This window comes from Ranitomeya variabilis, chromosome 6 (genome assembly GCF_051348905.1).
Source record: "Ranitomeya variabilis isolate aRanVar5 chromosome 6, aRanVar5.hap1, whole genome shotgun sequence".
Lineage (NCBI taxonomy): Eukaryota > Metazoa > Chordata > Amphibia > Anura > Dendrobatidae > Ranitomeya > Ranitomeya variabilis.
This window is the reverse complement of record NC_135237.1, coordinates 9,490,358-9,506,284: the sequence shown is the minus strand read 5'-3', so window position 1 is coordinate 9,506,284 and position 15,927 is coordinate 9,490,358. Positions and strand designations below refer to the sequence as shown.

General features: G+C 43.3%; 1 protein-coding gene across 2 annotated transcripts in view; it reads right to left on the bottom strand.

Annotated features, from left to right (window-relative positions):
- WNT9A (Wnt family member 9A) overlaps positions 1-15,927 on the bottom strand; it is a 161,271-nt gene that overhangs the window by 100,015 nt on the left and 45,329 nt on the right. The window contains exon 2 of one of the 2 annotated variants that reach the window (XM_077267816.1): positions 10,503-10,628. The exons of the other annotated variant lie outside the window; for it this stretch is intronic. Coding sequence (XP_077123931.1) covers positions 10,503-10,628 — 126 coding nt within the window. The remainder of the gene's footprint in view (positions 1-10,502; positions 10,629-15,927) is intronic. 2 annotated transcript variants of the gene reach the window in all.

Here is a 15,927-nt window from a genome sequence, read left to right as displayed (position 1 = left end):
CATATCCTGTACAGGCGCCATCTATACATCCTATATAATAACCACCACATCACATGCAGGCACTATCTACACATATGTTGGTAATTATTACAAAGTATCACATACAGGCACCATATATATCCTATGTAATATTAACCAACAAATTACATACAGGCGCCATGTATACACCCTATGTAATAATAACCAACAAATCAGATATAAACGCCATCTACACGTCCTAAGCAATAATAACCAATGGATCAGATATAGTCGCTATCTATACATCCAATGTGAGACAGCAACATATCACATACAGGCACAATCTATATATCGTATGCAATCAACATAATACATACAAGCACCAACTATACATCGTATGTAATAATTACCATTCACCAACATATTACATACAGGCACAATCTATACATCCTATGTAATATTCACCAGCATATCAGATATAGGCACCATCCATCCTATGTAATAATAACCAACAAATCACATACATGTGCCATCTACACATCATATGTAATAACCTAAATATCCCATACAGGTGCCATCTGTACATCCTATGTAATGATAACCATTATATCACATACAGGTGCCATCTACACTGTGTTCCAAATTATTATGCAAATAATATTTCCTCATATTTTCTCTAAATTTCCTATCTGAATTGCAGTCATTGTTATTTTCCAGTCATCTACTATTCTAGTATAATTGCAATGTTTTGGAACAAACTGCCTATGAAAACAGTATCTTTAAAAAAAAAAAAAACACTCAGAATGCATGTTCCAAATTATTATGCACAGCAGAGTTTTCAACCTTTTTTATTTTATTTTGAACAAACAAATGGTGAATTGTGAAGTTATAAGCATTATCAGCTTATTACAAAATGAAATCAAACAGTTTCAGGTGAAAACTTTATTCTAGGTGATGTTACATTTGCACATAGGACCCCTTGTTGGAAGGAAGCTTCTGAACTCTCTCGTCCATTGAATTTGTCAGTTTTTGGATGGTTTCTGCTCCAGTTGTTTTGCATGTGGACAGAATACCCTCCCAGAGCTGTTGCTTAGATGTGTACTGCCTCCCGCCATCATAGACACTCCTTTTGATGATGCTCCAGAGGTTCTCCATGGGGTTGAGGTCAGGGGAAGATGGTGGCCACACCATAAGTTTGTCCTCTTTTATGCCCATAGCAGCCAGAGATGCAGATGTGTTTTTTGCAGCATGAGACGGTGCATTATCATGCATGAAAATGATCTTGCTGCGGAAAGCACGGTTCTTCCTCTTGAACCATGGCAGGAAGTGTTGTTTTAGAAACTCCACATAGATTATGGAGTTCATCTTTACCCCTTCAGGGATCATAAAGGGGCCGACAATCTCTCTCCCCATGATTCCAGCCCAAAACATTACTCCACCTCCTCCTTGTTGGTGCCTTAGCCATGTTTTCATGGGGTGTCCATCAACCAGCCATCCTCCACTCCATCCATCTGGACCATCGAGCGTTGCACAGCACTCATCGGTGAACAAAACAGTTTGGAAGTCAGTCTTCATGTATCGTTTGGCCCACTGGAGCCGCTTCTGCTTGTTGCAGTGGATAGAGGTGGTCGACAGGATGGCTTACGCACAGCTGCAAACCTCTGAAGGACCCTGCATCTTGTTGTTCTGGGGACGTTGGAGGCACCAACAGCTTCAAAAACTTGTCTGCTGCTCTGACAAGGCATTTTTGCAGCTGCTCTTTTAACCTTACGCAATTGCCTGTTGGAAAGAGTCCTCAATTTTTCCTTATCAGCACGCACACGTGTGTGCTGGGAATCAGCTACATACTTCTTGATTGTGCGATGATCACGATGAAGTGTCTTGGCAATCTTGATTGTAGTCATGCCTTGACCTAAATACTCCACAATTTGTTGCTTCTCAGCAGCCGACACATCATTTTTCTTTCCCATTTTGGCAAAAAATGTAGGCTGCTTAATAATGTGGAACAGCCTTCTTAAGTAGTCTTGCCTTTATTTGGACACACCGGCCAAACTAATGTGCACAGGTCTCTGCAATTGCATCAGTGATATAAAGAGCCCTGACACACATCACCATCAATGAGTTTACATGACAAACAAAATAATTCTAACCTTATCACTCCTATCTCTATGTGCATAATAATTTGGAACACAGTGTATAAGTAAGCCTAAGTAATAACCAACATATCGCATACAAGCGCCATCTATACATCCCATGTAAAAATAACCAACACATCACATAAAGATGCAATCTATAAATACTAATAATCAGCAACATATCACATTCAGGCACCATCCATACATCCTTTGTAATAACGAACATATCAAATAAAGGCGCCATCTATACAGGTCCTTCTCAAAAAATTAGCATATAGTGTTAAATTTCATTATTTACCATAATGTAATGATTACAATTAAACTTTCATATACTATAGATTCATTATCCACCAACTGAAATTTGTCAGGTCTTTTATTGTTTTAATACTGATGATTTTGGCATACAACTCCTGATAACCCAAAAAACCTGTCTCAATAAATTAGCATATTTCACCCGATCAATCAAATAAAAGTGTTTTTTAATACCAAACAAAAAAACCATCAAATAATAATGTTCAGTTATGCACTCAATACTTGGTCGGGAATCCTTTGGCAGAAATGACTGCTTCAATGCGGCGTGGCATGGAGGCAATCAGCCTGTGACACTGCTGAGATGTTATGGAGGCCCAGGATGCTTCAATAGCGGCCTTAAGCTCATCCAGAGTGTTGGGTCTTGCGTCTCTCAACTTTCTCTTCACAATATCCCACAGATTCTCTATGGGGTTCAGGTCAGGAGAGTTGGCAGGCCAATTGAGCACAGTAATACCATGGTCAGTAAACCATTTACCAGTGGTTTTGGCACTGTGAGCAGGTGCCAGGTCGTGCTGAAAAATGAAATCTTCATCTCCATAAAGCATTTCAGCCGATGGAAGCATGAAGTGCTCCAAAATCTCCTGATAGCTAGCTGCATTGACCCTGCCCTTGATGAAACACAGTGGACCAACACCAGCAGCTGACATGGCACCCCACACCATCACTGACTGTGGGTACTTGACACTGGACTTCAGGCATTTTGGCATTTCCTTCTCCCCAGTCTTCCTCCAGACTCTGGCACCTTGATTTCCGAATGACATGCAAAATTTGCTTTCATCAGAAAAAAGTACTTGGGACCACTTAGCAACAGTCCAGTGCTGCTTCTCTGTAGCCCAGGTCAGGCGCTTCTGCCGCTGTTTACCTGGGGAATGCGGCACCTGCAGCCCATTTCCTGCACACGCCTGTGCACGGTGGCTCTGGATGTTTCCACACCAGACTCAGTCCACTGCTTCCTCAGGTTCCCCAAGGTCTGGAATCGGTCCTTCTCCACAATCTTCCTCAGGGTCCGGTCACCTCTTCTCGTTGTACAGCGTTTTCTGCCACATTGTTTCCTTCCAACAGACTTACCATTGAGGTGCCTTGATACAGCACTCTGGGAACAGCCTATTTGTTGAGAAATTTCTTTCTGGGTCTTACCCTCTTGCTTGAGGGTGTCAATGATGGCCTTCTTGACATCTGTCAGGTCGCTAGTCTTACCCATGATGGGGGTTTTGAGTAATGAACCAGGCAGGGAGTTTTTAAAAGCCTCAGGTATCTTTTGCATGTGTTTAGAGTTAATTAGTTGATTCAGAAGATTAGGGTAATAGGTCATTTAGAGAACCTTTTCTTGATATGCTAATTTATTGAGACAGGTTTTTTGGGTTATCAGGAGTTGTAGGCCAAAATCATCAGTATTAAAACAATAAAAGACCTGACAAATTTCAGTTGGTGGATAATGAATCTATAGTATATGAAAGTTTAATTGTAATCATTACATTATGGTAAATAATGAAATTTAACACTATATGCTAATTTTTTGAGAAGGACCTGTACATCCTATGTAATAATCAACAACACATGATATGCAGTTGCCATATATACATCCTAATAATATCCAACATATCACATACAGGTATCATCGATACATTCTATTTTTAATCAACAACTTATCACATACAGGCACCATCCATACATCCTACTTAATAACTAAGATAACATATATAGGTGCCATCTATACCTCCAATGTAATAAACACCAACATATCATACACAGGCGCCATCTACACATCATATGTAATAACCAACATATCACATACAGGCGCCATCTATACATCCCATGTAATAATAATCAACATATCATATACAGGCACCATCTATAAATCCTATCTAATAATCAGCAAATATATCACATACAGGTGCCATCTATACAGCCCATGTAATAACCAACAAATCATATTCAGGTACCACCTATATATTCTATGTAATATTCAACAACGTATCACATACAAGCGCAATATATACATCCTATGTAATAATAACCAACATATCAAGTATAGGCGCCATCTGCACATCCTATGTAATAATAACCAACGTATCAGATACAGGCGCCATCTACACATCATATGTAATAATAACCAAAATATTGCATACAGGGGTCATCTATACATTCTATGTAATAACCAACATATCACATACAGGTACCATCTATATATCCTATGTAATCAACATATTACATAGAGGCGCCATCTACACAAAGTATGTAATATTCACCAACGTATCAGGTATAGATGCCATCTATATATCCTATGTAATAATAACCAACATATCACATACAGGCAGCATCAACACATCATATGTAATATTCATCAATAATCAGCAACATATCACAAACAGGTGCCATGTATACTGCCTAATTAATAACCAGCATATCACATACAGACGCCATCTATAAATCCTTTCTAATAATCAGCAACATATCATAATCAGGTGCCATCTATACATCCTATGTAATAATCAACAACATATCACATACAGGCGCCATCTATCCGCATATCCAAGCCCTTTCCACTTCCTGCTGCCTTCAACTCATAAATATTTCACGGATCCATACATTCCTAAACCAAGAATCTGCAAAAACCCTAGTCCATGCCCTCATCATCTCCTGCCTCGACTACTGCAACCTCCTGCTCTGTGGCCTCCCCTCTAACACTCTCGCACCCCTCCAATCTATTCTAAACTCTGCTGCCCGACTAATCCACCTGTCCCCCCGCTATTCCCCGGCCTCTCCCCTCTGTCAATCCCTTCACTGGCTCCCCATTACCCAGAGACTCCAGTACAAAACCCTAACGATGACGTACAAAGCCATCCACAACCTGTCTCCTCCTTACATCTGTGACCTCATCTCCCGGTACTTACCTACATGCAACCTCCGATCCTCACAAGATCTCCTTCTCTACTCACCTGTTATCTCCTCTTCCCACAATCGTATACAAGATTTCTCTCGCGTATCACCCCTACTCTGGAACCCTCTACCCCAACATATGAGACTCTCGCCTACCATCGAAACCTTCAAAAAGAGCCTGAAGACCCACCTCTTCCGACAAGCCTACAACCTGCAGTAACCACCGATCAACCAAACCGCTGCACGACCAGCTCTATCCTCACCTACTGTATCCTCACCCATCCCTTGTAGATTGTGAGCCTTCGCGGGCAGGGTCCTCTCTCCTCCTGTACCAGTTATGACTTGTATTGTTTAAGATTATTGTACTTGTTTTTATTATGTATACCCCTCCTCACATGTAAAGCGCCATGGAATAATGGCGCTATAACAATAAATAATAATAATAATAATAATCTATACATTCTATGGAATAATAAGCAAAATATTGCATAAAGGCATCATCTATCCATCCTATGTAATAATAACTATCATATCACCTACAAGTGCCATCTACTGTATATATCCTATGTTATCAGCATATCACATACCGGCACCAGCAAAACTATGAATTAACACATGTGGAATTATATACTTAACAAAAAAGTGTGAAATAACTGAAATGTCTTTTATTCTAGGTTCTTCAAAGTAGCCACCTTTTGCTTTGATGACTGTTTTGCACACTCTTGGCATTCTCTTGATGAGCTTCAAGAGGTAGTCACCGGGAATGGTTTTCACTTCACAGGTGTGCCCTGTCAGGTATAATAAGTGGGATTTCTTGCCTTATAAATGGGGTTGGGACCATCAGTTGTGTTGTGCAGAAGTCTGGTGGATACACAGCTGATAGTCCTACTGAATAGACTGTTAGAATTTGTATTATGGCAAGAAAAAAGCAGCTAAGTAAAGAAACACGAGTGGCCATCATTACTTTAAGAAATGAAGGTCAGTCCAAAAAATTGGGAAAACTTTGAAAGTGTCCCCAAGTGTAGTGGCAAAAACCATCAAGCGCTACAAAGAAACTGGCTCACATGAGGACCGCCCCAGGAAAGGAAGACCAAGAGTCACCTCTGCTTCTGAGGATAAGTTTATCTGAGTCACCAGCTTGAGAAATAGTAGGTTTACAGCAGCTCAGATTAGAGACCAGGTCAATGCCACACAGAGTTCTAGCAGGAGACACATCTCTACAACAAATGTTAAGAGGAGACTTTGTGCAGCAGGCCTTCATGGTAAAATAGCTGCTAGGAAACCACTGCTAAGGACAGGCAACAAGTAGAAGAGACTTGTTTGGGCTAAAGAACACAAGGAATGGACATTAGACCAGTGGAAATCTGTGCTTTGGTCTGAGGAGTCCAAATTTGAGATCTTTGGTTCCAACCACCGTGTCTTTGTGCGATGCAGAAAAGGTGAACGGATGGACTCTACATGCCTGGTTCCCACTGTGAAGCATGGAGGAGGAGGTGTGATGGTGTGGGGGGGCTTTGCTGGTGACACTGTTGGGGATTTATTCAAAATTGAAGGCATACTGAACCAGCATGGCTACCACAGCATCTTGCAGCGGCATGCTATTCCATCCGGTTTGCGTTTAGTTGGACCATCATTTATTTTTCAACAGGACAATGACCCCAAACACAGCTCCAGGCTGTGTAAGGGCTATTTGACCAAGAAGGAGAGTGATGGGGTGCTACGCCAGATGACCTGACCTCCACAGTCACCAGACCTGAACCCAATCGAGATGGTTTGGGGTGAGCTGGACCGCAGAGTGAAGGCAAAAGGGCCAACAAGTGCTAAGCATCTCTGGGAACTCCTTCAAGATTGTTGGAAAACCTTTCCCGGTGACTACCTCTTGAAACTCATCAAGAGAATACCAAGAGTGTGCAAAGCAGTCATCAAAGCAAAGGGTGGCTACTTTGAAGAACCTAGAATATAAGACATAATTTCAGTTGTTTCACACTTTTGTTGTTACCGTATATACTTGAGTATAAGCCGAGATTTTCAGCCCACTTTTTTGGGCTGAAAGTCCTCCTCTTGGCTTATACTCGAGTCATTCCCAGGGGTCGGCAGTGGAGGGGGAGTGGCAGCTGTCTATTTATACTCACCTACTCCTGGTGCGGTCCCTGCAGGTCCCTGCTTCCTGGGGCTGCAGTTTCTTCCTGTACTGAGCGGTCACATGGTACCACTCATTACAGTAATGAATATGCGGCTCCACCTCCCATAGGGGTGGTGCCGCATATTCATTACTGTAATGAGCGGTAACGGTGACCACTCAGTACAGGAAGAAAATGCGATGCCGGGGAACAGACATGCAGCGACGGCGCCAGGAGCAGGTAAGTATGACGGGGGCAGTGCGCGATATTCACCCGCTCCTCGTTCCACCATCGGCACCGCTGTGTCTTCCGCAGTGACGCTCAGGTCAGAGGGCGCGGTGACGCGATTAGTGCACGCCGCCCTCTTCCTGAACGTCGGTGCAGAGGATGGGAAGACAGCGGCGGTCAGCGGTGGAACGGGGAGCAGGTTACTATAGCAAGTGTCGGGGGCCGGAGAGGTGAGTATGTAATTTTTTTATCACAGCAACAGCAAATGGGGGCAAATATCTGTATGGGGCATCTTATGTGGCCATGTGCAGCATGATATGGGGGCAAATATCTGTATGGGGCATCTGTATGGGGCCATGTGCAGCATGATATGGGGCAAATGTCTGTATGGAGCATCTTATGGGGTCATAATCAACATTTGTGCAGCATTATATGGGGCATATTTTAATATGGAGCATTATATGGGGCCATCATGAACTGTATGGAGCATTATATGGGGCTCCTGATTCAATATGGATATTCAAAAACATTTAACCTACTGATGTCTCAATTAATTTTACTTTTATTGGTATCTATTTTTACTCTTGACATTTACCGGTAGCTGCTGCATTTTCCACCCTAGGCTTATACTCGAGTCATTAAGTTTTCCCAGTTTTTTGTGGCAAAATTAGGGGTCTCGGCTTATACTCGGGTCGGCTTATACTCGAGTATATACGGTAAGTATATAATTCCACATGTGTTAATTCATAGTTTTGATGCCTTCAGTGTGAATGTACAATTTTCATAGTCATGAAAATACAGAAAAATCTTTAAATGAGAAGGTGTGTCCAAACTTTTGGTCTGTACTGTGTATATATATATATATATATATATATATATATATATATATATATATATATATATATATATATATATATATACACACACACACACACACATTCTATGTAATACTCACCAACTAATCACGTACCGGCACCATCTACACATACTGTGTAATATTCACCAACATATCAGATATAGATGCCATCCATGTATCCTATGTAATTACCAACATATCACATACAGGCGCCATATACACATTCTATGTAATATTCATCAATAATCAGCAACATATCACATACAGTCGCCATCTATATATCCTATATAGGTGCCATCCATACATACTATGTAATAACCAACATATCATATACAGATGCTATCTACAGTATACATCCTATGTAATAACCAACATATCACGTGCAGGCGTCATCTAAACATTCTATGTAATAATCACCAACATATCACATACAGGCGCCATCTATACATCCTATGTAATAAACAACATATCACATACAGGCGCCTTGTATACATCCTATCTAATAATCAGCAACGTATCATGTACAAACACCATTTATATAGCCTATGTAATTACCACCATATCACATACAGGCGACCAGGGGCGTAACTACCGCGGTCGCAGCGGTCACAGCTGCGACAGGGCCCAGACTACTTAGGGGCCCCATGGACAGGAGTGAAGGAGAATGAAATGATCCATGATTGATGATGATCCACCATTTGTGAGTGACCCGCAGCAGGGAGCCGTCACCGCTCTCTAATTATACTTACCTACTCCCGGCACGGTCCCTGGACGTCCCTGCTTCTTCCAGCGCTGCAGATTCTTCCTGCACTGAGCGGTCACATGGTCCCGCTCATTACAGAAATGAATATGCGGATCCACCTCCCATAGGGGTGGAGCCGCATATTCATTTCTGTATTGAACGGTAACTGTGACCGCTCAATACAGGAAGAATCTGCAGCGCTGGAAGAAGCAGGGACGTCCAGGGACCGTGCCGGGAGTAGGTGAGTATACAGCGCTGCGCGATATTTACGGCTCCTCGTTCCGGTGCGGCTCTGTCATCAGCGTCCTCTGGCAGTGACGCTCAGGTCAGAGGGCGCGGTGACGTAGTCAACTGCGCGCCCTCTGCTGAACGTCAGTGCCGAAGACGGAGCCGCACGAGGAGCAGCCAGGTAAATATTGAAAGTGCCGGGGGTCCTGAGCGAAGAGAGAGAGGTGAGGTGAGTATGTGATTTATTTTTTTTATGGCAGCAAAAGCATAAGGGGCAAGTGACTGTACGGGGCATTTTATGGGGCCATAATGCTTGTGCAGCACTATAAGGGGCAGTGGCTGTGCGGAGCATCTTATGGGGCCATAATGCTTGTGCAGCACTATAAGGGGCAGTGGCTGTGCGGAGCATCTTATGGGGCCATAAAGCTTGTGCAGCACTATAAGGGGCAAGTGGCTGTGCGGAGCATCTTATGGGGCCATAATGACCGGTGCAGAGCATAATACATGGCACAGCTTTCTATGGGGCATCTATGGGGCAATAATGAACAGTGCAGAGCATTATATATGGCACAGCTTTATATGGAGCATCTATGGGGCAATAATCAACGGTATGGAGCACTATGAGGGGGGCTGCGTTGTATTCTATGGGGGTTACCATGAGTTGTATGGCAGGGCTGCGGGGGGGGCCCCATTTGGAAGTTTGCACCGGGGCCCATAACTTTGTAGTTATGCCACTGCAGGCGACATATATACATTCTATGTAATAACCAACATATCATATTCAGATGCCATCTACGGTATACATCCTATGTAATAACCAACATATGACATACAGGCGCCATGCATACAGCCTATGTAGTAACCAGCATTTCATATACAGACGCCATCTAAGCCCCAGACTGATCATTTTTGATTAATTAAGTTAGATGCTGTACTGTAATTTTTCTGTTCTTTCACTTTTCCCTTTTTTTAACTCATTAATAAGTTCTTAATTTTTCTCAGCTAGTTCTAGAAAAGATCCAGAATATAATCAGGTTACTCACGGTCGGCTGTATCGTCCATATCGAGGCGTTTCTTCCACGGACCGATGTGGGTGCAGACTCTGCCCAATTTTCTGCCCCTCTGAAGACAATCTTGGGTAGACACGTAGGGGCTTAGGGGCTGGATTTCTAGGGGGCATGTAAAATATGGTCAGGGGGGTGCCCTTTAACTGTGACCATATATCTTGTGGGTACAGAAATTGCTAATAAAAATTTAGAGCAGAATACATTGGATGTAAAAAGGGAGAAGCAATTGGGAGAACTACTCCCTAGACAGAATATAATGGGGAGAACTACACCCTAGACTGGATGCAATGGGGAGAACTACACCTCACACTGACTAATGGGGAAAACTACACTCTAGACTAGATGTAGCAGGAAGAACTACACCCTGAACGGGATGTGATGGGAAAACTACATCTCTAGATTGGAATTAAAGGACTCGAACAGTACAGATTGACTGTCCAAGGGCATGGTGCATCATGGCAGCCAAACATCTAAATACACCTTCTCACCTGCTTGTTTTCCACCTATCTCCTCTTTTCTGGTCCTATGAAGCCATAGTTGTCAAAGAGAAAAAACAAGCAGGTGGAAAGTTGCTCTGAAATGTTTGGCCGCGCAATGAAGATCTGAGCAGCGGCACTTGGTTTCCACAGTCATCATGTGCTGACAGAATCCCTTTAATGGAGAGAACTTCTGATTACATGCAGTATAGGGTGTAAACTACACCTTTTACTGGGGTAACTGGAGAACTACACCCTATAATGAATGTAATGAGATAGCTACACGGGGTGTAATGAGAGAACTACACCCTATACCGGGTGTAATGAGATAACTATACCCTATACCGGGTGTAATGAGAGAACTATACCCTATACGGGGTGTAATGAGAGAACTATACCCTATACGGGGTGTAATGAGAGAACTATACCCTATACCGGGTGTAATGAGAGAACTATACCCTATACCGGGTGTAATGAGAGAACTATACCCTATACCGGGTGTAATGAGATAACTATACCCTATACCGGATGTAATGAGAGAACTACACCCTATACCGGGTGTAATGAGAGAACTATACCCTATACGGGGTGTAATGAGAGCTATACCCTATACGGGGTGTAATGAGAGAACTATACCCTATACCGGGTGTAATGAGAGAACTATACCCTATACCGGGTGTAATGAGAGAACTATACCCTATACCGGGTGTAATGAGAGAACTATACCCTATACCGGGTGTAATGAGAGAACTATACCCTATACCGGGTGTAATGAGAGAACTATACCATATACCGGGTGTAATGAGAGAACTATACCCTATACCGGGTGTAATGAGAGAACTATACCCTATACCGGGTGTAATGAGAGAACTATACCCTATACCGGGTGTAATGAGAGAACTATACCCTATACCGGGTGTAATGAGAGAACTATACCCTATACCGGGTGTAATGAGATAACTATACCCTATACCGGGTGTAATGAGAGAACTATACCCTATACGGGGTGTAATGAGAGAACTATACCATATACCGGGTGTAATGAGAGCTACACCCTATACCGGGTGTAATGAGATAACTATACCCTATACCGGGTGTAATGAGAGAACTATACCCTATACCGGGTGTAATGAGAGAACTATACCCTATACCGGGTGTAATGAGAGAACTATACCCTATACCGGGTGTAATGAGAGAACTATACCCTATACCGGGTGTAATGAGATAACTATACCCTATACCGGGTGTAATGAGAGAACTATACCCTATACCGGGTGTAATGAGAGCTACACCCTATACCGGGTGTAATGAGAGCTACACCCTATACCGGGTGTAATGAGAGAACTATACCCTACACCGGGTGTAATGAGAGAACTATACCATATACCGGGTGTAATGAGAGAACTATACCCTATACCGGATGTAATGAGAGAACTATACCCTATACCGGGTGTAATGAGATAACTATACCCTATACCGGGTGTAATGAGAGAACTATACCCTATACCGGGTGTAATGAGAGCTACACCCTACACCGGGTGTAATGAGAGAACTATACCCTATAATGAATGTAATCAGATAGCTACACGGGGTGTAATGAGAGAACTATACCCTATACCGGGTGTAATGAGAGAACTATACCCTATACCGGGTGTAATGAGAGAACTATACCATATACCGGGTGTAATGAGAGAACTATACCCTATACCGGGTGTAATGAGAGCTACACCCTACACCGGGTGTAATGAGAGAACTATACCATACACCGGGTGTAATGAGAGAACTATACCCTATACGGGGTGTAATGAGAGAACTACACCCTATACCGGGTGTAATGAGAGAACTATACCCTACACCGGGTGTAATGAGAGAACTATACCATACACCGGGTGTAATGAGAGAACTATACCCTATACCGGGTGTAATGAGAGAACTATACCCTATACCGGGTGTAATGAGAGAACTATACCCTATACCGGGTGTAATGAGAGAACTATACCCTATACCGGATGTAATGAGAGAACTACACCCTATACCGGATGTAATGAGAGAACTATACCCTATACCGGGTGTAATGAGAGAACTATACCCTATACCGGATGTAACGAGAGCTACACCCTATACCGGATGTAATGAGAGAGCTACACCCTATACCGGATGTAATGAGAGAACTATACCCTATACCGGATGTAATGAGAGAACTATACCCTATACCGGGTGTAATGAGAGAACTATACCATATACCGGATGTAATGAGAGCTACACCGTATACCGGGTGTAATGAGAGAACTATACCCTATACCGGGTGTAATGAGAGCTACACCCTATACCGGGTGTAATGAGAGAACTATACCCTATACCGGGTGTAATGAGAGCTACACCCTATACCGGATGTAATGAGAGCTACACCCTATACCGGGTGTAATGAGAGCTACACCCTATACCGGGTGTAATGAGAGAACTATACCCTATACCGGGTGTAATGAGAGCTACACCCTATACCGGATGTAATGAGAGAACTACACCCTATACCGGATGTAATGAGAGCTACACCCTATACCGGATGTAATGAGAGAACTACACCCTATACCGGATGTAATGGGAGCTACACCCTATACCGGATGTAATGAGAGAACTACACCCTATACCGGATGTAATGAGAGCTACACCCTATACCGGGTGTAATGAGAGCTACACCCTATACCGGATGTAATGAGAGCTACACCGTATACCGGGTGTAATGAGCGCTACACCCTATACCGGGTGTAATGAGAGCTACACCCTATACCGGATGTAATGAGAGAACTACACCCTATACCGGATGTAATGAGAGCTACACCCTATACCGGGTGTAATGAGAGCTACACCCTATACCGGATGTAATGAGAGCTACACCCTATACCGGATGTAATGAGAGAACTACACCCTATACCGGATGTAATGAGAGCTACACCCTATACCGGGTGTAATGAGAGAACTATACCCTATACCGGATGTAACGAGAGCTACACCCTATACCGGATGTAATGAGAGAGCTACACCCTATACCGGATGTAATGAGAGAACTATACCCTATACCGGATGTAATGAGAGAGCTACACCCTATACCGGGTGTAATGAGAGACCTATACCCTATACCGGATGTAATGAGAGCTACACCCTATACCGGATGTAATGAGAGAGCTATACCCTATACCGGGTGTAATGAGAGAGCTATACCCTATACCGGGTGTAATGAGAGAACTATACCCTATACCGGATGTAACGAGAGCTACACCCTATACCGGATGTAATGAGAGAGCTACACCCTATACCGGATGTAATGAGAGAGCTACACCCTATACCGGATGTAATGAGAGAGCTACACCCTATACCGGGTGTAATGAGAGAACTATACCATATACCGGGTGTAATGAGAGCTACACCGTATACCGGGTGTAATGAGCGCTACACCCTATACCGGGTGTAATGAGAGCTACACCCTATACCGGATGTAATGAGAGAACTACACCCTATACCGGATGTAATGAGAGCTACACCCTATACCGGGTGTAATGAGAGCTACACCCTATACCGGATGTAATGAGAGCTACACCCTATACCGGATGTAATGAGAGAACTACACCCTATACCGGATGTAATGAGAGCTACACCCTATACCGGGTGTAATGAGAGAACTATACCCTATACCGGATGTAACGAGAGCTACACCCTATACCGGATGTAATGAGAGAACTATACCCTATACCGGGTGTAATGAGAGCTACACCCTATACCGGATGTAATGAGAGCTACACCCTATACCGGGTGTAATGAGAGCTACACCCTATACCGGATGTAATGAGAGCTACACCCTATACCGGATGTAATGAGAGAACTACACCCTATACCGGATGTAATGAGAGAGCTACACCCTATACCGGATGTAATGAGAGAGCTACACCCTATACCGGATGTAATGAGAGAACTATACCCTATACCGGGTGTAATGAGAGAACTATACCATATACCGGATGTAATGAGAGCTACACCCTATACCGGGTGTAATGAGAGAACTATACCCTATACCGGATGTAATGAGAGAACTATACCCTATACCGGATGTAATGAGAGAACTATACCCTATACCGGGTGTAATGAGAGAACTATACCATATACCGGATGTAATGAGAGCTACACCGTATACCGGGTGTAATGAGAGAACTATACCCTATACCGGGTGTAATGAGAGCTACACCCTATACCAGATGTAATGAGAGCTATACCATATACCGGATGTAATGAGAGCTACACCCTATACCGGGTGTAATGAGAGAACTATACCCTATACCGGGTGTAATGAGAGCTACACCCTATACCGGGTGTAATGAGAGCTATACCCTATACCGGGTGTAATGAGAGCTACACCCTATACCGGGTGTAATGAGAGCTACACCCTATACCGGGTGTAATGAGAGCTACACCCTATACCGGGTGTAATGAGAGAGCTATACCCTATACCGGGTGTAATGAGAGAGCTATACCCTATACCGGGTGTAATGAGAGAACTATACCCTATACCGGGTGTAATGAGAGCTACACCCTATACCGGGTGTAATGAGAGAACTATACCCTATACCGGGTGTAATGAGAGCTACACCCTATACCGGATGTAACGAGAGAGCTACACCCTATACCGGATGTAACGAGAGCTACACCCTATACCGGATGTAATGAGAGAACTATACCCTATACCGGGTGTAATGAGAGCTACACCCTATACCGGGTGTAATGAGAGCTACACCCTATACCGGGTGTAATGAGAGAACTATACCCTATACCGGGTGTAATGAGAGAACTATACCCTATACCGGATGTAATGAGAGCTACACCCTATACCGGATGTAATGAGAGCTACACCCTATACCGGGTGTAATGAGAGCTAC